Below are 21835 nucleotides of genomic sequence, written 5' to 3' on the forward strand. Positions count from 1 at the left end.
TATAAATAAATTGATGTAGTTATACTTTTAAACCAGTGTCAGTTTGTTTTTGATCTGTTACTATGCACTGTACTAATTAATAATCCAGTCTAATATTGTATCGATGTTAAATTTTCACCAGGATTGATGGATCTGAACTCAATGGATATTACTCAGTAGAGTCCATTGTGTGTATTCATATTGTGATTATTAAGATAACTAAATTAATATCCACTACATTTCCCCATTGGATCATGAAACCACCAGATTAGACATGCTGGGATGTCCTTCATCTATAGCTTTACCTTGGAAGTGCAAGCTTTACAAATTATTTACAAACAAAACCCCCTCATACTGTACATTCACAAGAATGTTGTATTTATTTATTTACCGAATCTCATTTTGGAATCAAACTGACATTCATTCAAATCAGATAACAGAATGACCAGCTTCACTGTTCCAAATGACGCTGATGCGTAGATTAATCTAAGGAAAGTCATTCTCAAATCCAGCTGTTTAATTTAAACATACTATATTGTCGTCCTTCATTTTTCCAATAGAATACTCCATGAACATTGCTGGAGTACTATGGTTATTTCATGGGGATGGCTGTAGACAACACACTCGCCCCCTTTGTGGAATAACTACAGTACTCCATGAACGAAGGGATCTATACAAACAAAAATAATTACATTTATAACTATATTTTCAATTCATATTGCCAGCTCTTATTATATTATTTAACTTACTAAGTAAACAAGTTTTGGGAGTTTTTGAAAGTTGCTAAGTGGCCTGACAGCACTTTTCAATCAGAGCTGTGTGCATTTACAGTAATTGACTTTGAAATGATCAAGAACTAAAGGAGAATGAGTGTTTAAATAGAGAAAAAGTAATTACGTGGCCATATCACATTTACAGTTTTAAAAGCGAGTCAAAGTATTTCAAACACATTATTTGAAAAGGAAAATTATGGAAATTTTAATTATGAAAATTTTACATACTGCCACAATATGTACCGGATTTAAAAGTATGTACTGTATTACAGTCCTCATGTCGTCTCTTTAGTTTTGGCAAGGGATGTTTTCAGAATCATTTTGTTCTGAATTAAAATACTTATTCTGTTGAATAAATAGTACTGTACCAACAAAACCAATATTATTTATTTCTTAGCAGTACATCTAAGATGTACAATACAGTACATCTAAGTGGAAGCCTGCTTATTTTAAAACACAGTCCTTTCAGATATGTATTTTTGATACTGTATTTTGATTTTTTGTGTTCCCTGAAAAATGGACCAGGGTTGGAACGGCCCAAAATGAAATAATCAGATATGCGTCACACGCGTTTAACCATCACTGAAGTCAAAATGTGATAGGGTCGGATATGTAAGTGCTGACTGTAATGCCATTTAGTTACAATTATGGCGTTAAGTTTTTTGAATAAATTGTCATTTTTGGAACTGAATTAAATTCTAAAGAACAAGCTGCAAACAGTACTGCAATTGGCCAGGCTGAGGTATGCATGGAAGGTCACAGATTTTTTTAAAGCAGTTCTAAATGCACATTAAATTGCAGTGTGAATTAGTTTTACTGTGCTGTGTAAACACCTCTAGGGTGTGAAAATGTATGTACATTATTGGTATGATGTTATCCTGATAGGAAAAGCAAGAAGCTAACACCCCTAGAGTATTTTCTGTAGCTCGCATAACTAGTTTTTGTCAGCTTCTCTCAGAGGAATCCGAGGCACAATCCCCAGAAGCTATGACTTATTTTATGCATAATTCTGTTTTCTGACTTCCTATTAAATACGTACAAAGGTCCTCTCTATAGGGAAAGCAGATGTGTAATGAAAAAACAGCTGCATGGAAAAGGAAAATAGAAGGGTGTGCTGGAGGGAAATGAGGAAGAAAGAAGATTTAAAGTATACTGTAAAGAAATAAATGAAAATGATTCTGCTCTTTTCTCAGATCCACACTTGTAATTCAAATGCAGCATAACAAAACAATACAAATATGTGTTGAATAAATTACAAAACAAAAATAATGATTGTATCATTAATAGGCAGGTTACATTAGTAGGCAGTTTATTGCTAGTAGCAGACTCTTGCTAATCTGAACACTGCTAGTCAGAACTGACCTATTCTCCAAACTCCAAGCATAAAACAAGAATAGATAAAACATTTTTAAAAAAAATAGCGAAACACAATGTGTGGAGTTTTAGATGTTCCAAAGATAGCAATAGCCTTCTGGAATCCTTTCGTAAGATGAGATAGAAATAAGAAAATAATATAAGCCAATAGAAATGGAAAATCAATAGACAGTAAATAAGGTAATCATAATCAGTAATAATAACAACAATAATATACAATGACGTTACACATACCTTACGTGCTATAGCGGTAAACCTGTATTGTTTTGTTTTTAACCAGGTACTTCCCCGGCAGACCTGTGGCTTGTTTACCCACACTATATTCTACAAGGAGTACCCTGGGGGCCCGAAGGAGCTGGACAAAAGCATCAAGGGAGGGGAGCTCTTTCTTACAGTTCTGCTCAATCCGGTAAGGGCTTCAAGCACCTGTCAAATTGGGGTACTGAAATTAATTTTAAAAGAATTACCAGCTTTATTAATCTTTGGGACTCACAACCTTGTGAGAGACATCATGGATTTTGTTTTCTGCATATTGTTTGGGTGAGCTGCTTGTTGTGTTTAAATAATCTCATGTAGCTAACGGGCTACCCCCATTCCCTATGTAATAGGATTATTTCAGTTTGCCGAGAAGGGACTAGTCTGCCCAAGACAATTATTTTTTCCTCTGGCCTGGTATTAAATTCAGAACTTCTCAACACCATTTTTTTTTTTACTATAAAGATTGGATGGTGACAGAAAATATATTAAAAATGTTTTTTTTTTTTTAAGTTACATTATAGATTATAATCAAAATACATACATTTTTATAAAAAGTGAAGCTAAATGTTACAGAGCAAAAATAAAACCATACTATTGCTGGTATCTGTAGTGTTAGACGCAATGTATACTTTCATCATTGGAAATACATTGACAGATAGCAAAGGAAAGTGATTTGGTACCAGGAAGTAAGATCAGCTTTTAATTAACTAAAGTTGTATTTTAAATAACTGCATATCCCCCCAAAAAAGTATAAGAAACACAAACAAAAAAATAAGATATTCAACACAACAAAAAGAGTGTGTCAGTCATAGTGTTACTAGATGCTAATGCTGGGACAAGTATTCAGATAGTTGTGAATAGAAATTACCGTTTAAGGCAAAAAATGATGACTGTAATAATGCAGTACATTAGTCTAACAGAACGTTTTATCATGTGTAGTCTCTTAAACTTTGGCGTCCCTGTCAGGGGGAACCTTTCATATCAAGTGTTCGGTTTCCTGTTCTTGCCTGGAAGTGCTTTACCGCGGGCTCTCTGTTAACCACAACGACCATGGCTGTGTTCCTGGGAAATGTCTGCTGTGTCTTGAGAACTATACTCACTGACAGTTCCCCAGGGCTACAGGTGGTGTTCTTCAGTTTTAAATGCAGGGTGTCTTTGCCTGAAGGAAGTCATATTGCCTGTGCACTTCTACATTAAAAAGGATTGCAGCAATAAAATTAAAAAAAATGCTTTAATGGCAGTTGAAACCTGTTCCTCTTGTATGGATCGTTTGTTGAAGGACATACCCATTAAGCAACAGTGGACCTATATTTATGTGGTCTGGTCTGTTCCATGTGTCAAGTTCTCTGTAAAGTCCCCTTGTTACTATATGACCAATGCTCTAAATTGCAATGCTAGGAGCAGGCTGATACTTTATTATCTAGGTTATGAAATTATAAGCAAGTGCATTCCATTAGCTTGACATAGTAGACAGAAATTCTGATTGAGTGTTTGAAGATGCCCATGAGTTTTAAAACTACTGAACATTTGTTAGCGGTGGGGTGTGAAACACACCCAGCTCTGTTTTATTTGCTGAGACATGATTCTAAAAATATCAGGTCCAGGCTCCTGCTAAACCTAGCTTGTTGAAATCTACCTTTTCAGTCCAATCTCATAGTTAAATTTAGGATTAGTAATACATTGAACTAGATTGTTATAAAATACAAGACAAATGGATTTACCCACTCTGTTTACAATACACCTGTTGCTCTTTTGTCCCGCTATGTTCCCAAGTTACTAATTAGCCAGCTGCACTGCAGGGTAGTTTTCTAAGGGATTGTACTTCTGGAGGAACAAGTCCCCTCTCCAGCAACAGCTATGGCACTGAGATACTAACTGGTTGTTATTCTCTATCCATATGTTCCACATTCACAGTGCCAGTACTATTTTGCTTTGCTCTATTATTTCTACAGAACAAACTAGTATGAATTTAAAAAGATGTTTTACAACTAACAAAATCATTACTAATGAAATCGTCATTATTGCTTAGCTCACAAAGTCAATAATATTGTTGTAATCAATCCAGATTTTCTTCAGTTTGATTTATTTGAAGCTGGAATATGTCCCTGAAATCAAGTAGTAAGCATATTTGTTTTTAAATCACTTGCGGCAATTGCGTTGAGATGCGCTAGTTGAGTTAAGTCCTGCAGCTAACGAGATGCATTGAGTCTGGTGAGTTTTTTTCATTAAAGGGAAGGTTGCACAGGTTTTAAAGGTGAGACTAATAATCAACTCTTACCTTTAGTCTCACATTGATGATGCAAAAAACCCTACTGAAAGATATGCGTTGTATTGTACACTACCTCATGGATTCCTGTACTTACTGCAAGATTACATTATATCTGGTGGGTATTTATCTTTCCAAAAAAAAGGTTAAATGATAAAAAGTGTTTTTGTACCTAAAAAAGCACTCATTGTTTTTGTATAATCAAAAGGTGAACAGTAGGCAGCGAAGACATTGTCAGGTGCCTTATGCCTTCAAGGAAAAACATTAGATGTTATTTATACTGTATGTATGATGAGTATGATATAGCTTTTCCAATTATGTGTATTTAAATACAATATACTGTATATAGATTATTGGATTGATTTGCCCTTTTTGATACAATACAGTAATCTGAGAAAAAAAAGTTACAGCCTGACCGAAGGTTATCTCAGACTAAACCCAAAACAGCTTGGGTCAAAGCAGATAAATCCATGTGACAATGGACAGATAATGATTTTCCATTACCTATACATCCTTTGGAATGAATGACGTTTACTGCTATAGTGTGAATAAAGTATGCTTGGGGAAAAAATGTTTCTAATTTTAAGCATGCACTCATTTGGGGCTGCATGTGTATAAAGGAAAACTAAACGGCAATATGGACTCAGGAAATGTGATGAGGGTGTGGTACACCAATCATTTTTAACCTGACAAACATGAGATTTATTGTATGTTTAGAAAAAAAAATGCTGGTGATTTAGTGGTTTTTAACAGTGTTTTGTAAAATCTAATCAATTGAAGAATATATTACTCTGTGTTTTACTCTGGTCATTAATAGACAACTGCAAGCAAGATCACATTTCTGTATGGGCTAAAGAGAGCCCACTTGGCATCTACAGCTGTTTGATAAGCATGAAAACAATGAATTCGAAATTATCTTTATGTATTGTGAAAATCAGTTGTAAATTATTGGTCAGACAGATCCTAGTAACTAGCGTTAACAGTTTCAAAGTGCTACAGTATGTACACGTATGTTATAATTACCAAAGAAATAACATTCCCCAATGTATACAAGTAGACATGCCTGCATGCCTCAACGACCCACTTTCTAAATCTAAAATTAAACCCTTAAATGGATAGAACATAAAACCTGAGTATTTTCCTCAGAAAAGCTTTCAACATTTTAAAAGAAAAGACCTGTCTTTGGGTACAGTACTGATTGGCAAAACAAACACACACATACCTGTACACACACAAGTATTGCAGGCCTGATTTGTGTTGAACCTTTTGAAGGCTAGTGGACACTGGGCAGACTGCGATTTCAACCTTAAACCTTAATTCACTTCTTTGGATGCTTTCTTGTCTTTTCTCTATAGTTGTCTCTGGTGCCTTTTTATATTACTGTTTAATCTTTTTCCTTCCTCAAGGCAAATAGATTGCCTTTGCTTAAACAAAGGTTTATTAAACAGTGGCTGCCTGTTTACCTTGTATACTTTGTAATTTTGTCTTGTAACTCTGTTAGCTGCAGCTCTGTTCTTAATGATGTTTAGAAATCAGTTAGGCCTCTCATAACCGGAGGACTTCCATTATTTAAAAAGGCTTGCATAAGTATGCCAGAGATGTAACTTGGTATTACTTATAGATATTTGTAATTCAGCGAATAGCTAAGAATAGGTTTTGTTAAATGTGTAAAGAATATGATGTAGAATGTGATACCTTCCTCGTGTTCAGTTAAATTAAAGCAGATTTAATACAGTTTTTCATAAATATGGATAACAATTTTTTAATATACAGTCAGCCTTGGTTAACTGGACTGGTGGATAACTCGCCACCTTCGCTTAACTCGACAGACAGTCTTGATCTTGAATTTTCTCCATATAAAATATATGCATTCTGCCTCTTAATTTTTTAATTCGACACCATGCTTTATTTGTAACTCGACACATATTGCCAGTACCAAAGGGATAAAAACTATTAAAAAGACTCATGGATGACCCGACACGTGTCATTTCCGTTGACTGATCTACTTGACACTCTTGTTTCACATGATTGACCTCTGACTGGAAACGGATCATTCATTCATTCATTCATTCATTCATTCATTCACAACTACCAAGTGCAGTGGCTTACAGTGTCAGTTCATGAGTGAGAAGCTAAAATAGTTCTCGTTCAATTGACTTTAAAGCTCAGGTTATTCGGGATAACAAGTTTGTCAGCAGACGTTTCAAAGCGCATGCTTTTGCAAGCGAAACAATCGACAATGCTTGATTTCTGTGCGAAACTGTAGTTGTTTATTTTTGTTTTTGTTCACGGAGTTAATTCTGTATAATGTACATTTGTTAACTTTTGCTATTTAAGCCGTCAAATTAGACAGTACAAGCCAGTACCTAAAAGTATAGTCAACAGTTTGTGCAGTTTGTGGCTGGATTGTTTTTGTAAAAATAACACTAGTTATTTTATTAATTCTTATTTCAATCGAACTATACGAGTTGTACCGAGTTTGTACAGTACTGTATACTGTAAATGATTCATGCATAGCAGTTTTTTCAACCGTTTTCATAAGACATTTAACTAAAAATAAATTTGTAAATACTGTAATACTGTACATTCTGTTACTTATATGCATTTTAATGGCAGGGCTCATGTGCACACGTGGTTAACTCGACAACTCAGATAAGTCTACACTAAATGGCATCCCTGTGTGGTGTTGAGTTACCTGAGGTTGACTGTATATAAGTGTGTGTGTGTGTATGTGTGTGTATATATATATCTATTCAGATACCAGGGTATTTAGTAAGGCATCTGAGTGAGGAAAAATGGGCAATACAATCCCCACTCCATCTTGCTGTAAATCATCGCACCTGTTTGCTGTGATATGAAATTGTATTGAAAGACAATTACAAGTACTACAACATATTAACATAATGCTATTGTAGCCAGCCGATCGGTGAAAGAAACCCATCTGCAGACAGATGTTTGTGAAATCAATCCTGGTAATGTTTATTATTGTGTCTCCCGGATATACAGTAAATTGATTATGCCTTTTCCAATTATACAAACAGAAATATGAACTGATATTCTTGCAAGTTTGAACTTGCCAACACACTGATTACACGCTTGTACTACAACCATAATCTCCACCACCCCTGCAAGCTTTGCTGCACATAACATCACTCTCTTTAAGCTACAGCAGCTCAATTATAAATCAGTAATACAACTGTAACAGAAACTGTAGGTGCGTTTACACTGGCACAAACATTCCGGATCGAGAGGATAAGAGGACACTACTGAGCACGTTCCGGAATCCTTCCTCTTATCCTCTCAAATGTTGAGTTTGTATTCCGGACTGAGGGGACAAGAAGATGGATTCACTTCCAACCAATTCAGTGGATGCAGAATGTGCAGTCTCAATGTATGGACAAGTCCACACCAGACAGAGAATGTCGGCAGCAACTGCTGGGGGATGTTGCATGCTTGCCTTTAACAAATGACAGCAGTCTGTTTTAGTAAGGAAGCAAGTAACACTATTTTTAAGCTTTTATAAGTGCTCTGAAATATTGTCTGCTTATGTTTATTTAATGTTTAGACTCCTAGTTATAAAGTGTATAGTGCTTTTAAAAGCAAAAAAAAAAAACAGGGGAGATGTATGTATGATTGTTTGGAATGTCACAACGTATTCGTTTATTTGATTCACTCTTATTACATGTTATTAACAATGATGAATTGCATAATACATTTAAAATAAAATTTAAAAAAAAAAACACGAATGTTTCCAGCATTGGAAAATTCTTTAGCTTTCTTCACCTTATGTTTTAAGATTCCTAACAGCAAACACTAACTACAGTATATATCTATATATCTATATCTTGCTCTTATTGTATTACTTGTATTGTAACACTTGAAATGTTTTTGCTTACGATTGTAAGTCGCCCTGGATAAGGGCGTCTGCTAAGAAATAAATAATAAATAAATAAATAAATACACACTGTAGTTAAATCACTAAGCCAGACAGTTTTTCAGACAAACACGTATTTCAATATTAATTTTCTGATATCGTTTGAAAGAACTACCTTGAATAAAAAGAAAAAATCTATTTACTTTGGACTAAAATGATACGATAAACTTGTAGCACTGCCGTGTAAAGTAAGCACCGATGAGCACAAGTTGCAAGTTGCAGTCTTTTTTCTTCATTCTGAGATATTGTAAAAAAATGGGGATACCTTAAGTTCCAGTAAGTACCCTCTGCCATTTTTCAATATTTGTTTTTTGTGCACCATATTTTGTTACCGCACTCAGGTAGCCCCTTATATTATACAAAGCCAGCAAATCTGTGTTTCTATCTGAAGTACCTTGATCCACCCCTTTAGCTGCTCACCTGATTTGTTCTGACACTGTTCTACATCAGTCACTGTAACGTCAAATGCTATGCTTTTTTCTCCTTAGTGTCATTCTGTGTGCGCTGTCATACTTTATTCACCCAAACTCTAAGTAATGCTACATAAACAAGTATAGCACAGTAAAAGCAATTTTTTTTTTTTATATGTACACCCAAAGTACCTGACTTTGGTCTTCATACATCTATGAAGTCCCTTCTCTTAAGAGAAATGCACTTAGAAATAGCATGAAAACTGCTACTTTCACTCAACATGCAATCCCTTGAGTGACTAGATATATACTGTATATATATACTGTATATATATATATATATATATATATATATATCATCAATTATATATATATATATATATATATATATATATATATATATATATATATATATATATGTATATATATATATATATATATATATATATATATATATATATATGTATATATATATATATATATATATATATATATATATATATATATATATATATATAATCAAAAAAGCATACAAATAATGTTTTAGGTCATGTCAGGATATAAACCACTTTAAACAGACTGAGCTGAGGTACTGAATTGGTTCTGGCATGAGTTAACAATCACTGAATGGTATGCTTTCACATTAAGCAGCCATCGACTAAATAGATCTAGCCATGCTACAACAGGAATTCAACAGGGCAGGTCATTAGTCAACAAACCAATGCAACAGAATGAACTAATTGTAGGGGGTCACTCCCAGACAAATCATTAAAACAATTAAGAAAATGTTATTAGATGTTTTTGTCATGGCTGGCTGGCAAATGAGGGGAAAAGCAGCTGGATAAATATATAGTCAGATTGGGTTTTCAGGACACAGGGTGACAGTTTGGAAACCAAGCCAGGGATGCAGATGCTATATTTTTTATCCAGGCAAATCCAACTGGCGTCAAGTTATCAGCTGCTGGAAAAGCTCAGAATTTTTGACAAAGAAAGCGCCATCCCAATTTGAAAGAGATGACTTAATATTTTCTTATGTTGGAGCTCCTCTGGGAAGAACACTGTAGGCAATGCATGTTGATAGTTCAGGAAAAAGCACAAGCAGACAGTATCAGTGCTATAGGAAGCTTATGCCTCTCCCAGAAGTGTAATCTGTTATGCAGTGCTGAATGAAGAGCTGTATAATGAGGACAGATATGTGCTGCACAGTAGACTTTAACACTGCAAGAAAGCCCATGTGATTAAAAAAAATAGCACAAGGCAGCACCTGAAATTGCAACGGAACATATTTTTAAAAGAATTGTACAAACCTGAACCCCTGGGAGCAAAATCAGACAATACCCTTGACACCACCTTTCCTATTGTATACCATTGTATAAAGTTGTCCTCTTGAGCATTTAACAGCTGTTGGAAATGGTTTAGAGTAGTGGTACTCATTTTGTCGCTTGTTTTCCAGCCATTCCTTTATTAGTAGCACTTAAAATGATGTGGCATACATTACCATGTAATAATATAATAAGAAGTGGCTAACTACATTCACTGCTGTTACACAGTTACTACTTGTAGAATGTGTCTAATCAGATAGAAATGGCCTGTGCCTTGCTGTCAGTCATGTGACCAGTGCGACGCCAATCATTCTTAGCACTGCCAGAGAAAACATTTGTGATGTATTTTTCATTTGGAATAGCACATTCCAGACATTCATGTATTTCAGTAACACACTCCAGTAATTGTTGTGTCAAAGAGCGGCCAATAGAAATCTATTTAATTAACCTTAATTTAGTTTACTACAAAAGACATGGTAGGCTAAGGCACTTAAGGAAGCTAGAATATTGACTGCTGCCCTCCTTCATTTTCTACAAACGTATCTATCCGATCACTTCAGACAGCATTGCATTTTATTATTTAAAGACTATATTATATATATATATATATATATATATATATATATATATATATATATATATATAAAACATCATCGGTGGATGAGATGCTGTTAGACGCCCCAATTACACCACGGCATAAGTTTGGTCCCGCGGTGGACGAGATGCTGCAGCACTCTCACCGCGTGTAGTAATTCACTAAAGCCAGCAGAATGATTCATTAAAATATAAAAATGCAGTCTGATAGTATTAGACACAGAGCAACAGAGCAGCAGTTACATCTATCATTTGAAATGTTTCCCTTTCAGGTATGAAATGTAACCATTACCATATGGGTATTTAACTCCTAAAGACACAGATCTCAGCGCCATTTTTTTTCTTTCAAGACTAACCTGACGGACAAGCCTTGTTCAGATAAGTACTTGCTACTTCTATCTGCTATATATTTCATTCATTGTGTTTTTACATAAATCATATGTGTTATTAAAATAATCATTGTAATAGTTTTAACTAATTACGCGTATTTTGTGTAGTCTGTTGCTTGTTAAGTTGACCTGTCTGAGGTCGAAGATCAGTCTGAGGGCAACATCCCGCTTGGGCACTAGGAAGTACCTGGAGTGGAACCATTCCTCCAACTGGCCCAAAATGCCGGGTCTCTGAGGTGATCCTCAAGCACGCCTATTCAGCCAGTGCATTCACCGCAATGCTGGGCAATTATAATAGCATTCTGGTAGCCTACCAGTGCCATTTGCTGAGGTCCCTTTCTGAGAACCACAGGCCCTCACCACAACAGTTGGATGAGCTGTGCCTGATTAACAAGAACCTGCTCCGTGGTAGGAACTTGGCTGCTCTGGTAGCTTCGGCTTTCCCAGGCAAGCGTGCCTGACGTGGATAAGGCACTGCTATTAGATGCCCCAATTAAGTTTGGTCCCACGGTGGACGAGATGCTGCAGCACTCTCACCGCGCGTGGGAATTCACTAAGGAGCTGGTTCGCCTGCTTCCCAAGCGACCACCTCCAGTACGTAAACCAGCAGCAAACTGGTGCCCTAGGTTCCAAAAGCCTCAAAGACTGGCACAGCCAGCTGTGATATTCAGAACCAGCCCGCCACTGCTCGCTGCGGAGGCTTTAACAGGTTCCACCGCCCTGCACAGAGACAGAAGCTGCAGGTGAAGCCACAAGCTGGCCAGCAGTCCTTGGAGTTTGCTGTCACTGCCTCAGGGCCCCTTTTCAGGGAGCCAACTGGAGTACTGGGGTCAATGCACCACAGATATCTGGGTGCTTACTGCCTTTCAGACCGGCCATTCTCTGAATGGGGCAGCAGTGTGGAGTAGTGGTTAGGGCTCTGGACTCTTGACCGGAGGGTTGTGGGTTCAATCCCTGGTGGGGTGACACTGCTGCTGTACCCTTGAGCAAGGTACTTTACCTAGATTGCTCCAGTAAAAACCCAACTGTATAAATGGGTAATTGTATGTAAAAATAATGTGTAAAAAAGAATGTAATTGTATGTAAAAATAATGTGTAAAAAAGAATGTAATTGTATGTAAAAATAATGCGATATCTTGTAACAAGTGTAAGTCGCCCTGGATAAGGGCGTCTGCTAAGAAATAAATAATAATAATAATTCAAGCACGGTCCCCCTCCCTTATGGGGCGTGACTACATCACGGACCCACAAAATGGTGCTGTGGTGTCTCAGGAGGTAGCTGCTCTGCTGCAAAAATGGCTATTCGCATGATAAACCCCTTCCAGTTGGAGGAAGGGTTCTACTCTAGGTACTTACCTAGTGTCCAAGCGGGATAGTGGCCTCAGACCGATCCTCGACCTTAGACAGGTCAACCTGTATCTGAACCGAAGGAGGTTCAAAATATTAACGATGCAACAGCTGTTGCAGCCAATCAGGTGGATCTCAAAGACGCCTATTTCCACATCCTCATGAAACCAGCGCAGAGCAAGTACCTGTGGTTTGCCTTTCAGGGAACAGCGTACGAGTTCTGTGTGTTGCCATTTGGCCTCTCCCTAGCTCTCCATGCCTTCCTGAGGTGTATGGAAACTATCCTGGCCCCACTGAGACTCAAAGGCATCAGAGTGCTTAATCTGGATGGCATAGGCAGAGGCCCACATGTAACTTGTCACTTTCAACGGTTGGGCCATACGGTGAATCATGCAAAGAGCCAGCTCACTCCTTCTCAGACAGCCTCCTTTCTAGGAGTGTACTTGGACTCCAGGGCCATGCTGTCCACTCTGTCGGACGGCAGATGGCAGATAATAGCCACCTGTTTGGAGCTCTTTCATCACAACAGAGTGCTCACGGTAGTGACGTTCCAGAGACTTCTGGGCTTGATGACAGCAGCTTCCCAGACCCTTCAATTGGGTCTCCTGCACATGCGCCATCTGCAGGCCTGGTTCAACAGCAGGGTTTTTCAGCCCACGTTGAACCGCGACCGCCTATTGACAGTGTCTCATCACTGTCTAAAGGCTCTCTCTTGGTGGAAACGGCCGGCCCAGCTACGCCTTGGGATAGCGCTGGGCAGTGTCTCAAAGAGAGTCCCCAGCATCTCAGAGTGTAGGCTTCACCCGAGGTTCGGGAGAGCAGGGATAGATCTTGTTGCCTCCCAGGAATCAACCCACTGTCCCCTCTAGTTCTCCATAAGGCGAGGCGGGGAACCGCGGGCAATAGATGCCTTAGCACACCAGTGGCCTAGGCAACTGTTATATGCCTTCCCACCGCTCGCCCTGCTCCTGCTTTGTCTGGAGAAAATCAGGCAGGACCAGGCCAAGGTGCTCCTAGTAGCCCTTTATTGGCCCAGGAGACTCTGTTTTTCAACTCTGATGCAGCTCTTGAGCGGCAAGCCATGGAGACCGCCAACATGCCGCGACCTGCTCAGTCAGGCACGGGGGACCTTATGGCATCCTGACCCATCGAGCTTGCAGCAGACATCTGCACAGCTGAAATGCCGTGTTTAAATGAACAATTAAACATAAAAGGGTTTATATTTTCTAACTTAGTACATATAAAGCACTACTTCAAAAAATTAAAAATTATAATAAATTAAACATTTCAAAAGAAACTGGTGTGTAAACAGGTATATGTACATACAAAACTGTAAAAATGAAATTATTTTTTAATTTAAAACAAAAGTACAGTGTGGCGTAGTGGTTAGGTCTCTGGACTCTTGACCGGAGGGTTGTGGGTTCAATCCCCAGTGGGGGACACTGCTGTTGTACACTTGAGCAAGGTACTTTACCTAGATTGCTCCAGTAAAAACCCAACTGCATAAATGGGTAATTGTATGTAAAAAATAATGTGATATCTGTATAATGTGAAATAATGTATAATGTGATATCTTGTAACAATTGTAAGTCGCCCTGGATAAGGGCATCTGCTAAGAAATAAATAATAATAATAATAATAATAATGTTTTATCTTGTGTGTGTCACTCGGTGCAGCACTGAATCCAGGTTGAGCTGCAGGAGCCTGCTGCTTTGCAGTTTTCTGATCGAAATGTTTCTGCTGAAGCATTGTGGCTAGATTCAAGATTAAATCTCTCCTACTGATATTTTCCCCGGTGCATTCCTTGTACAAAATGAAGGAATTGATGGCTGCCAAGTCCAGTAGAAATAACAACAGGCTTATATATATATATATATATATATATATATATATATATATATATATATATATATATATATATATATATATAAAAATAGAATATTGTAGGTTATATTCAAAATAAAAACATGTATTGTAAAAGGCAGTAAAATGACTGCTTTGGCGGTTCTAGATGGGTGGGATTATAACTGCCTTATTTTTGTGATCCTGCCTTTCAAACACTGTCAGGGTATTTAATACATGTATTTAGGAAAAGTCATAAACAGACAACAGCGTAACTTTCAGACACGCAGAATAATTTAAATTTGAAAACCTCAAACTGTCAAAATGACTGCCATGGCGGTTCTAGTGTTAATGCAGTCATGAAGCCTCCATCTGAGCCCCTGCAATTTAAAGCGGCTTTCTTGTTTGCTATCACCTCCACAAAGCGGGTGAGTGAGATGCAGGCATTCTCTATAACGAAAGCCTGCTTAATTTTTACAGCCAGACCAAAGGTTTCGCTCTGTACCAGTCCTGCCTTTTTGCCAAAGACTATCTCGGCGTTCCATGTCCACCAGTCTGTGGAATTGAAGGCTTTCATCCATTTCCAGTCTGACAGAGAGTGACAGCTCCATATGCTCTGCCCAGTGCTAAGTGTTAAGGGCAGCTTCCCAGTCGACCCTTACAACACAGGCATAGAAGTGAGTTTCTCCTTGAATTTTTTCAACAGAGCTGCTGTTACTGGAGTTACGTATAGTAACGCACAAGGCAGCCTCTCAGCTTAGCCTTGTGGCATTCCATTAGTTCTGCAATATTGCCCTTGCGATGGCTTTGGTACACTCACCCATATGATAATGGTTACACTTGAAAGGGAACGTTAGGTTGTTATCATAACCTTGGTTCTCTGAAATAGAAATGTAACCATTAACCTTCAAGGTTGCTGCGTCCATGATTGCAGCAGGCATGAAGGAAAAATGACCTTGAGATCTGTGAGCGCAGTCCTCTTGTACCCTCGGGGGCGGGGCAAGACTGCACCACAGGCTCGCTGAGCAGCTTTGGTATATCTTATTCAGGTTTTGAGTCTTTAGAAGGTAAATGCCCATATGGTAATGGATACATTTCTATTTTCAGGGAACCAGGGTTATGATAATAACCTCATGTTTTCTTTTTTTATAGCCTAGAACTGAAATGTCCATATGCTTCATGCATTGCGTCAATTTCATATAGTTATTTACCTATACAAGATTGTGGAAGACCTCGAAATAACACACGGAGAGTGCAGTTTCAGGTGAAGGGGTAACCAAAATGTATTTACACACAAACAAAAAAAAATGGTTTACAAAATACAAATGGGTACTGCCCCTTTAAATCCAGACAACTATTTAAACAGTATATTTACAGGTTCCAGGGAGAAGCGATCGTATCTGCAACACTATTTAAAACCAAAGTAAAGTCCGTGAACGAGTGTAGGATCCGTGCTGCCCACAGGTACTTGCTCTGTGATCTTCTGAAGCAATGTATACCTGCTCAGGCTGCAGGGTATAAAGAGACAAACGCTTAGTTTGTTAGTTTTTTCGACATATGTGGCTGTCCCAGGAACACTGCCCCCTACCAGTGGAGAGGCTGCATCTTTGGGATTTAAACCAGGTATACCTCGTTCCACTCCCGCAGTCTCCTAACAGGCCGACTCCTACGGAATATTAACCCCGTAGTTGCCAGAGCCTGCTGGATGGACAGGTTCCTCCTGTTCCCCCTGCTGGTGGAAGGTGAACTTTTCAGTGCAGGAATTCCATCTACCCTGCCACAAAGATAAATGCATTAACCCTTTGTATATAACAGGTCATCACACTGATAAAGAAAGTATTGTTTTTTTATTATTATTATTATTTATTTCTTAGCAGACGCCCTTATCCAGGGCGACTTATAGTCGTAAACAAAAATACATTTCAAGAATCACAGTACAAGTATTAATACAATTAAGAGCAATCTATCTGACCTAATAGGCCCATTGTGGGTTTTGAGGTACAGTAAACTCTAGCTACTTCAAACCAGTTGGTGATCGGACCTTGTTAAAATTTGTGATTGGTTTTGAGTTCTGATTGCAGTCTGTACCATATTGGTATAATATATCTAGTGTGTAAAATACAGAGATGTTTTCTGTTTACTACAGCAATTACCTGCACTATACTATAAATGTGCAGGTCACTGTTTAAAGTTTAATTTCAACAGCTGTTCTCTGTCTTTCATTATGATAAGGTGGTTCTAATTATAGGTCAGTTTGGAGAAGAGTCCAGATTAGAGAGAGTATATTGTATTCTAAATACATGTGCAGAGCCTCATCACTGATATTCACCCACCGAATGTTTCTTTTTTTCAATAAAGCCCATGGAAGTTTTAGACACAGCCTGCTATGTAATTTATTAATCTGTCAGGTTTTGTAATGCAGCAAGAACAGCTGTTTAGAAGTCTCTAAATCCCTGCTGGAGACCCTTCAGAAAGAATAGGTAGACAAGAACCAAATTATAATCCCTCTGTTCAGCAAGCCAGAATTAATTTTAGAATGGTCTGCACAAGATCATCATATCCTCTAGTGGACCAGAAGCAACTGAAACAACAGAACGAAATTAATTTGGGGTCATGTTGATCGTTCTAGTCCTCAGAAATTGTGTAAATTAATCATCCAGTTTGGCTGTTATAAAAAGAGACTGCACATTAGAAAACTGCAAAGGCAGCACCACAGCTTGGTTATGAATATCAGTGAGCTAAATGTATTTGTACTTTGTCTTAGTAAGTGTGATTCAGTGCTGTTTAATTAATTAAGTCAAAACAAGAAAAGCAATCTGTTGACTACTTCTGTTGAAAAATCCTTGTTTATTGCTGAATTCAAAATTAGATTTTTTTTTTTTTTTTCAGTTGACATTATTAGGCTGGGTTTTGTTGATAGCTCAGTAAGGATGATTGAATTGTTGTTATAAATTTGGTTCTGAAGGTATGTGGTGGAGTGTCCCGCCCCTATAAAAGTGCCGCGTCTTTTATTATTTATATTTAAAAACCTTGTGAGGATGCATGACTGATCAGCTACTGATTATTTAACTAGCTGACAGTCATGCATCCTTACCAAACGCGTGCAGACTCTGGCCGAGGGGTAATAAGATAATTAACAACTAGTTAATCCCTCAGCCAGAGTATAAGAATCTGCAGCTGCCCGTGCTGTGGGGTGGAGTGTACAGAGGAGAGTACGGGGAGCGGAGCGAGCGAGGAAAAATAACAACATTTAAAAACGACTGCTAAACAGTCTTTGTTTATTCGTTTGGCCCTTGTGCCTTTTTGTTTTGTGTTTTGTTGTTTTGTTTATTTGATTTATTAATAAATACGCTGAGTGCCATAGCATTCAGCTTCACCCGCCCATCCATTGTTTTGGTTTCAGTTACTTCCTGGTCCATGACGTCACCACACCTCACCACTGCGAGCCAGCCTGCCACAAGGTAGTATTGAATTATATGACATAGTTATTGTGAAATACATCATCAACTGAAGCCTTTCAATGAAACTGCCAGTTGTTACGATTTAATACCACCTGACAGACAAAATAAAAAACAAAAAGTATAAATACATTTGGACATTTTAAAACTTCAGAAAGAGCTGAAGGCATATGGCTATCTTGTTGGCAGACATCAGTTACAACATGTTTAATTTCTTTATACTGTCATAGTGTGATAACAACAGTATATGACAGCCATTTAGTTTTTTGCACTTAAGATACGCTACTAAAGCCCCTTTCACACTGCCATGCTCTACCAGGGTCAGGACCCGGTGTCATGGGGGTCGGGTATGCGATTTCACACTGCTTTTGATAAAGCAGAGTTGACCTGGGTGACAGACGCAAGTAAACAATACACGTATCAATGCCCCGGAAGCAGCTTGTTACTGACGCTTCCATCCAAGCTTCTCTGGATTGAACCGTCGGCCCAAATATTGATTAGAGCAAATGTTTCTTCATCCCTGGCTCATGGTGTGTCTCAATCAACAAAAACATGTCTAAAGAGAACAAACAGAAATGTTCCTTGCGGAAGTGAAACTTTCATGCAGGTGTGTCTGTTTGTTATTTCACTGGTTTACGAACGGCCGCCATGCATTTTGTCTCACTCAAACTGGAGTATTCGTTTGCAAATGTTTAGATCTGTCAGAACTTTACAAAATAGTCATCAAGTAAAAAAAAGGTTTCAGTATAAATTCTTTGTTTAGAATGTATTATTTCTTCTATGTTGTACTGTGCTTTTTGTAGTGATTATGGGAGCGTATTGTATTTAAATGTTACTTTTGTATGGTACTTGACACCCCCCCCCCCCCCCACCACACATATGTACAGATAAAAAAAAATAATCCAACATGCCACTGGCTTCTCTTTATGTCACAGCTGTTGTATTTCTTTCTTTTGCACGAACCAGCCACTGATCCACCATAATAAGAGCAAACTTAACACTGTAAATAATAGTTTACAGATTGTATCCAAATCTTACTAATGTGCACATCATGTAGTAAGGCGATAAACAACATACATCAACAGATGGTAGTGGACTTCGTCCAATAATATGCAAGCTTAAATGGCACCAGTCAGATGATCTAGAAACTTTGATGTGTGCGGTAATTAAAAAAAAGGGGAAAAAATATGGGTTAGAAAATATTAATATCACACATTAATATCTGTCTTTCATTGGTGATATTATTGTGTGATAATATATCTGACCCATACATTATTCAAATTTATAATGCATAGTGGTCCCTGATATTGATGTGCTACAGCCATCTGAAATGTCTTTGTTTCAGAAAGTTTGTATCAGATGGAAATGACGTCACATTAAAATTTGCTTTATTTTTTTTTTCTTACTTCACTATGTATAAAATGTATAGAATAGGGTGCTGAGCAGCAAGCTGATTTTCACCCACTCAAGGTCAGAGCGGCCCTATATAATTTATATATATGTTATATTTATTCAAATAAGAATGTGCATAACCAAATCAATGAACTTGTGAGAAGAGAGAAGGGGTCATGTTATGTCAGTTACATCCAACAGTAAAGAAATGACATGAGCTTTTTTCACCAATGAGCAGAGCTGGTATAGGTGTTGTTCATTATTTGTAGTAAAAAGGGATGACAGGGAATGTCAAGAGGCAAGGGCTGAAATAAAATCTATGCAATGACACCAACAAAAATGATGGTGAAATAGACTCAACGTGAATACAGCAAGGTCAATGGGAACAATCATAGTTAAATGTCTTTTCTCTGGACACTTTAGAAAGGATTTCTGTTTGTGCAAACATGGAACTTCTAATTCAGTATCTAGATGACTTAAAAGATTCCGAAATCAATTTGATGTCAAGATTTGACTTTTAATGAGCTCTTCGCTGAACATCAGGGGGAAACAATTGCTGTTAGGGGAAAGGCTAGAAAAATAACTGTTGGGCTTTTAGCACATTACTACATTGACTTATCATTACATTTCTCTGTAATCTTTCTGAATTGATGCTTAGTGTTTGTCCAGATGTCTTTCTATAGCAGGGGGGTCAAACTCATCCTCGAGGGCTGCAGGGTCTTCTGGTTTTCCTACCAACTTAAGCTGTCAATTAACAGCAGCAGTGTGGAGTAGTGGTTAGGGCTCTGGACTCTTGACCGGAGGGTTGTGGTTTAAATCCCTGGTGGGGACACTGCTGCTGTACCCTTGAGCAAGGTACTTTACCTAGATTGCTCCAGTAAAAAAACCCAACTGTATAAATGGGTAATTGTATGTAAAAATAATGTGATATCTTGTAACAATTGTAAGTCGCCCTGGATAAGGGCATCTGCTAAGAAATAAATAATAACATAATTGATCTAATTATTTGTTCAATTGGACATATTTAATATTTTTCAAGGTCTTTTACAGTTGATGGTTTACAAAATGTACTTGAATCAAAATACACTACACTGAAATATTTTGAGGCCCAGAATTTTTTTTTAAATTTGTCCAATTAATCAAATAATTAGACTAATTAAGTAATTGAGAGCTTGGGTAGAACGAAAGCCAGAAGACACTGTGGCCCTCCAGGAACTGAGTTTGACACCCCTGTCCTATAGACTGCTGTTGCCCACAGTTGCTGTGAAGTTTATGCAGCAGCAGCATTGTGCATCAAAGCATTTGGACAAGGGATACTTGTTTGTGATGTTTCATGTTTAAAAAAGCTTTCAGTATCAATTCTATTAAATATGCTAGAACTTTGTTTGGTATTGTTTTATTTTTTTCATTTTGAATTGGTTACAATAGAGTCATGCACTAATCATATCGCCAGGCTTTCATTCATTCTGCCTTGCCACTGCCTATGTATGTCAATGTTTTCATTGTGGCTTCAGCCAGTCTAATAAACGTGTTCTATTGCACAAGACAAGTTACTAAATTGCCTTCACTGTTTTTGAGTCAAATGTATGCAGAGAAGCACAGTGGTCATATTGATGGCATCAGGCCAGTGATTCAAGGAGGTGCTGGTAAAGGAATGCAAGCACTGTCATGCAGTGGCATTCTAAGCATCTCACTTTTTAGAAGACATGGTGTAATGGCCTCTGTTATGCTTCCTGCTTGCTGTCCCCAAGGCATCCACTGGCCTTATCAAACAGTTTGAACAACTTTCAGATGTGACAGTAAAAGCAAAGCTTCCAGACAGCTAAAGAAAGGCTGTCATTTGTGAGCAGTCTGAACCATGCTAGTGTGAAGTTAAAGGTATGCTGCAAGGATATGTATGAATTATAATCAGCTTTTTTAAGACCTGAGATACAATGAGTTTCCACCTTACTGCTAGGAACTGCCTTTTTAAGTTAAGCCTACCCGGTATGTTGGCATTTAGTAATTAGAGCACAGGGCTACAAGAAGAGCTCTCTTCAGTTGAAAGTCACGACTAAAGATGTTGGATGTACAAACAAAGCCAAGTTAGAAATAAAGATCAGTCATAAAAATGTGATATTTACAAAAAAAAGGACGCATTTTTAATCTCATTTAAATGCTTCCATATGCTTATTTTTTTTCAAAATGTTAACCTGTAATAATTATTAATATTAATTAGGTTCATGTTGGGGTTACAATCAGGCTAGGTTAATAAAATTAAATGATACAAAACTACAATAATAATTCTCAATTATTGCTTGGTTAACATCACCAGCTTTTCTTGTTACTGTGTTTAGACAAATTTTGTTAGTTAATTTTGCATATACTAGTTGTTACAAATATATGCTTTGTAATTTTAAAAATGGGTCTAGACACACCTTGCCATTCCTGATGATTAGTTATTGCTTGAGAAAATTGAAGCTGATATACAGGTGGGAATTTTCAAACCAAATTAAAT

General features: G+C 37.6%; 1 protein-coding gene across 4 annotated transcripts in view; it reads left to right on the top strand.

Annotated features, from left to right (window-relative positions):
• LOC117409680 (bifunctional heparan sulfate N-deacetylase/N-sulfotransferase 4-like) overlaps nt 1-21835 on the top strand; it is a 242837-nt gene that overhangs the window by 199919 nt on the left and 21083 nt on the right. For all 4 annotated transcript variants that reach the window (XM_059002732.1, XM_034016001.3, XM_034016003.3 and 1 more), the window contains one exon: nt 2407-2535. In XM_059002732.1, coding sequence (XP_058858715.1) covers nt 2407-2535 — 129 coding nt within the window. The remainder of the gene's footprint in view (nt 1-2406; nt 2536-21835) is intronic.

This window comes from Acipenser ruthenus, chromosome 2, assembly GCF_902713425.1.
Source record: "Acipenser ruthenus chromosome 2, fAciRut3.2 maternal haplotype, whole genome shotgun sequence".
Taxonomy (NCBI): domain Eukaryota; kingdom Metazoa; phylum Chordata; class Actinopteri; order Acipenseriformes; family Acipenseridae; genus Acipenser; species Acipenser ruthenus.